This window comes from Elephantulus edwardii, unplaced genomic scaffold (genome assembly GCF_000299155.1).
Source record: "Elephantulus edwardii isolate Elephantulus edwardi_28Jun2011 unplaced genomic scaffold, EleEdw1.0 scaffold00216, whole genome shotgun sequence".
Classification (NCBI taxonomy): domain Eukaryota; kingdom Metazoa; phylum Chordata; class Mammalia; order Macroscelidea; family Macroscelididae; genus Elephantulus; species Elephantulus edwardii.
Window position 1 is genome coordinate 3882045 of NW_006399966.1, and position 4955 is coordinate 3886999.

The 4955-nt window shown below is 51.9% G+C and overlaps 1 protein-coding gene across 1 annotated transcript; it reads right to left on the bottom strand.

The window, feature by feature from the left end:
• Positions 1 to 3111: 3111 nt before the first annotated feature.
• FZD2 (frizzled class receptor 2) lies at positions 3112 to 4949 on the bottom strand. The gene has a single exon (XM_006897836.1). The coding sequence runs from the start codon at positions 4810 to 4812 to the stop codon at positions 3286 to 3288; it is 1527 nt and encodes a 508-aa protein (XP_006897898.1). The 5' UTR covers positions 4813 to 4949; the 3' UTR covers positions 3112 to 3285.
• Positions 4950 to 4955: the final 6 nt, after the last annotated feature.

Below are 4955 nucleotides of genomic sequence, written 5' to 3' on the forward strand. Positions count from 1 at the left end.
AATCCAGCAGCTCCAGGCTCTGCTAAACTGGTCTTCACTCTCTGGGGATATATACAGAAGAATTTTATCTTAGGAAACTGGAGTGGCCTTTTTCTAGGGCCCAGTTCTTAAAAGATCCTCTTAAAGGGCAGAGAGTTTGTAGCTAAGGGAAAGGTTTGCAAGAGAGGAGTGGGGAGGAGAATTGAAAGACTAATGACTGGAGAGAGCCTGGAGAAGAGGTAGCAGTGCAGAGGGCATGGAGCTATTAAAAATCAGGCGTGGGGTCTGACCTGGACCCCTGGGACCTCAACTGAGAGGTTTCCTTCTGGATCTTAACCCTCCACTAGACAAAAAGCATATTCTTCCATGGAGGTTCTGACCAATTTACAACATGGAAACTGTTTCCTGCCTATAGGAGACTGAAGCTGACTTTCAAACACACATTTGAAACTGGTTTTGCCATCAGAGGAGTAGGGTCGCCTCTCGCAGTAAGTTCAGGAGTTTCACCTTTGGACTTATATACAGTCCAAGGCACTTTCTCTCCACCACCTCGATTCTACAAAGAAGAGTAAAGTTTCCTTTCTTTCCAGCTGTTATTAAAGCAGGAGAGGGAGCTGGGGGATTTTCCACCCCCACTTTCTCTAAGATCATTCAATCCTTAGGGACTGCTTGAAAAAGAGGGAACATGGGTAAGAGCGGCCCTTTCTAAAAAGAGGCGATTAGCGTCTGTTCTCCTGCTCAGAAAACCTATTTTTCAGATCTATTTCCCCGTGATGGCAGGATACTCTGAGGGAGGTTGGGATGGAGGACAAGCAATCTTTACCAAGATTCCTTTCTTCTCATCCATTCAGGGAATTAAGTCCACCATCTCCTCCAGGTCTCCAGCTGAGAATCCAGGGAGAAATGCACCCAAAACATAGAGCAGATACACAGGGACTCAAGAGGTCGGGGAGGCTCCACCCAAACCTTCAACAAGACATCAGCACTCCTCAGTCCCAGCCTCTGGAAAAGCCCACCCTGGTCCTTAATTCCAGGGGAGGACTCAATTCGTAATTTAGTTCTTGCCTGTAGCCCTCATAGAGGTTCCTTCAGGATCTTGCAACAAATGGAGGACTGAGCAGGGACACCTCCCCCTCCACACTTGGAAAGTTGAGAGCATCTCATGTTGACACTTCACATCTATCATTTGATAAAGAGCTAGGCTCAGCTTAAAACAGTGACGACTAGCACAAGTTATTTGGGAGAGATCCAATAAATGTGTATTTACACATACATCTGTACACATATATTTATAGATTTTAGGTGCAGGGCTCTCCAGGAATCCCCAAGCTTCATACAATTCCAAACAAAGCCCCACATACAAGTTCAATTACCACCAAACAGTTCCAGGTTCCCTCCCCCAATGTAAACTAACACAAACACTTTGAAGCTAGGGTTCTGACTTTTTCCCTCTTTGCAAAAGACAACCAACAAAGCGTGGTAAGGCACCACTTTCCCAATAATCATCTTCTTGTTAAAAAGGTGAGACTCTGGGTTGGGACCTCAATAGACCAACCTCCATCAAGTAGGCAAAGAGGAGAGCAAAAGGGGAGGTGCGGTCTGGTTAAACTAATAAAATGTTACAACCCTGTTACATACAATTAAAGGGCTAGATCTCAAGAAGATAATTAAATGCACTTTATTATTATGATTATTACCTTTTAATTTGCACTATTATGAATCAGGAGATGGTGAAAATGTGAGTTGTGTGGCATACTTATTCCACCACCCCCTCCCCCCCAGTTTCCAAATCTACCCTTTAGAATTAAAGTCGGAAAGTCTTCCAAGTAGTTGAGGGAAATGATGTGTGCTGGAAACTGGAATTCTCATACCAGCATCAAAGATACTTTATACATTATTTTTCAGGCTGTTAACTTTAAGAAAAGTCTTGACTTTTATTTGTGGGGGGAGGAAGATAAGAAACATCTGTTATAAACATTCTATCAATCTTGTGATATAGAATGTCATGTAAACACTCAACCCCACCCCCATCTTCACAAAGAGCAGGCCCAAAATCTTCCTTCAAAGCAAAGACCCACCTTCCCCCCCAACCCTGGAAAAGTTTGAAAAGAAACCAGTCTTTTGTCAAAGGAAAACTAAAGTCCCACCAGCCCCATCACTCCCTCCCTGCAACCCAACCCGCTTTTTATTGCTTTTTGAAATGAATAAACCCCGAACAAAACCCCAAACCCACATATAACACACAAAAACCAAGTCGCAAACTGCTAACCTGAACTGCCCAAAGAGGAGACTAGGACTGAGAGAAGCTGAGGGCAGGGACAGAAGGGATGATATGGGAAGAGATTTCAAGACCCCAGCATTTGGGAACAAGTTAATGATCTCCTAAAAATGCAGTCAGGATTGGTACAGAAGGTGGTGTGTGTGGGTGGATGGGTAGCTGTTTTCATTTCAAAACACACCTCACAATGTGCTTTTTGCCCACTCCAAGCGCTAGGAGAGAGTTGAAAAGTCAGGCGAAAGATCTGCCTGCCCGCAGGGGAGTGGGCCAACGGGTGGAGGCCATTTCTCCCTCATCTCCGCCCTTCCTCTACCACCATTCCTGTTTTAAAAAAATTTTTCTCTCCCCCTCCTCTTTCCACGTCTTCATCTCCCTTGAAAAGTTTCCAAAGCTCAGTGAAGGAGACAGGGCAAGTGAGGGATGAGAATAAAGGAGAAAAGGACAGAAATAAAGAAGATTCCAAATCGTATTTCAAAATATTCAACTTATACAAGGCCCAGCGTCAGTGAGGAGGCTCGCAAACCTGGCTTTTATAGAAGCCGAAATGCAACAAACTCCCAACTCGCCAAGCCAACAAAAACAACGCGCAGGCTAGGTGCCTCTTCCAGCAGGCCCAGCCCTGCCAAATCACCAAAAAATTCGGAACTCAAGTGATAAGGGGATGGGGTTTTAAAAGGGCAGTTAAAGAGGAGGAGAATCCCCTCAACTCTCCCCACCCCTCCCACTCCAGTACTTCAGTCCGGGCGCCCATCGCTGCTTTCCCTCCCCCTCCCCTTTTTCCTTTTAAATAGAAAATATATAATTAAATTTACAAAGGCTATTTACAGTTTTAATTACAAACCTGGAAGGGGGTGTTGGGTAGAGTTCTCTTTAAAAAGAGACCTAAAAAACAACAACAACAAAAAAACCCAGATGGTTTCGATTGTTCTTTATTTAAAAAAATAAAATAAGAGTCTGTAGGGGCCAGCTGGGCAGAGGAACGCGCCGTGCGTCCCCCCGACGCGGGGCGCATCGCAGGGCCACCCCCCTCACACGGTGGTCTCGCCGTGCCGGCTGTTGGTGAGGCGGGTGTAGAACTTTCGCCACGAGTGCAGCGTCTTGCCGGACCAGATCCAGAAGCCCGAGGTGATGCCCACGATGAGCGTCATGAGGTATTTGATCATGTAGACGGTGAAGTCGGGCGACATGCGCGGCGTGTAGTGCGCCGGGCACGGGATGGCCAGGCTCTTGCAGTGCTGGCTGACCCACGAGCGCTCCCAGTGCTCGCGGAAGGCCTGCTCGTAGAAGTAGCACGCCAGCACGATGGTGGCAGGCACCGTGTAAAGCACCCAGAAGACGCCGATGCGCACCATGAGCCGCTCCAGCTTCTCCGTCTTGGTGCCGTCGTGCTTCATGATGGTGCGGATGCGGAAGAGCGACACGAAGCCCGCCAGGAGGAAGGACGTGCCGATGAACAGGTACACGAAGAGCGGCGCGAGCACAAAGCCGCGCAGCGGGTCCAGGCTGTTGAGGCCCACGAAGCACACGCCGCTCAGCAGGTCGCCGTCGATCTGGCCCATGGCCAGGATGGTGATGGTCTTGACGGCCGGCACGGCCCACGCGGCCAGGTGGAAGTACTGCGAATTGGCCTCGATGGCTTCGTGGCCCCACTTCATGCCGGCTGCCAGGAACCAGGTGAGCGAGAGGATGACCCACCAGATGGAGCTGGCCATGCTGAAGAAGTACAGCATCATGAAGAGAATGGTGCAGCCCTCCTTCTTGGTGCCCTGCACCACGGTGCGGTAGCCGTCCTCCGAGAAGCGCTCGTTGCACACCACGCGTTCCTGCAGCACGAAGCCTGCGATATAGGCCACGGACACCATGGTGTAGCAACCCGACAGGAAAATGATGGGCCGCTCAGGGTAGCGGAAGCGCTGCATGTCCACCAGGTACGTGGTGACCGTGAAGAAAGTGGAGGCACAGCACAGCACTGACCAGGTGAGGATCCAGAGACGCGCAAAGCGTGTCTCCTCCTGCGAGAAGAACATGGAGCCGTCGGGCCGCGCGGGCTCGCAGGGCGCCGCGCAGTCACGCTCGCCGAGGAACTTATAGCTGAGATAGGACGGCACCTTGAGGACGCGCGGGCAGTGGAACGGATGCTCCAGCGTGGCATAGCGCGGGGGCACGCCGCCGCCCGGGCCGCCTGGGGTGCCGCCCGCGCCCGGCTGCAGGCCCGGCGGCGGCGCGGTGGTGAGCAGCGCGGGGGAGCCGTCCTCGGAGTGGTTCTGGCCCACGCAGATCTGCTCGGCGCCGTGGCGCGGAAAGTGCTCGCAGCGCAGCCGCTCGGGCCACTGGAAGCCGAACTTGTTCATGAGCGCCTCGCAGCCCTGGCGCGCGCGCTCGCAGATGGAGCGGCACGGCGGGATGGCCTGCTCCAGCACGGTGCACACCGGCGCGTACATGGAACACAGGAAGAAGCGCAGTTCTGGCGAGCACTGCACTTTCACCAGCGGGTAGAACTGGTGCACCTCCAGGCCCGCGTCCTCCTGGTTCGTGTGGCCCAGAAGGTTGGGCATGATGGTCTGGTTGTACGCGATGTCCGTGCACAGAGGGATGGAGATGGGCTGGCAGAAGCCGTGGTCCGGTATGGAGATGCCCTTTTCCCCGTGGAACTGGGCCGGCCCGGCGGCGGGGAGCAGCAGCAGCGGCAGCAGCAGGC

Bases quoted from the DNA above. Each gene is read 5' to 3' on its own strand.
- FZD2 (XM_006897836.1), bottom strand. From the start codon at position 4,812: ATGCCCAACCTTCTGGGCCACACGAACCAGGAGGACGCGGGCCTGGAG.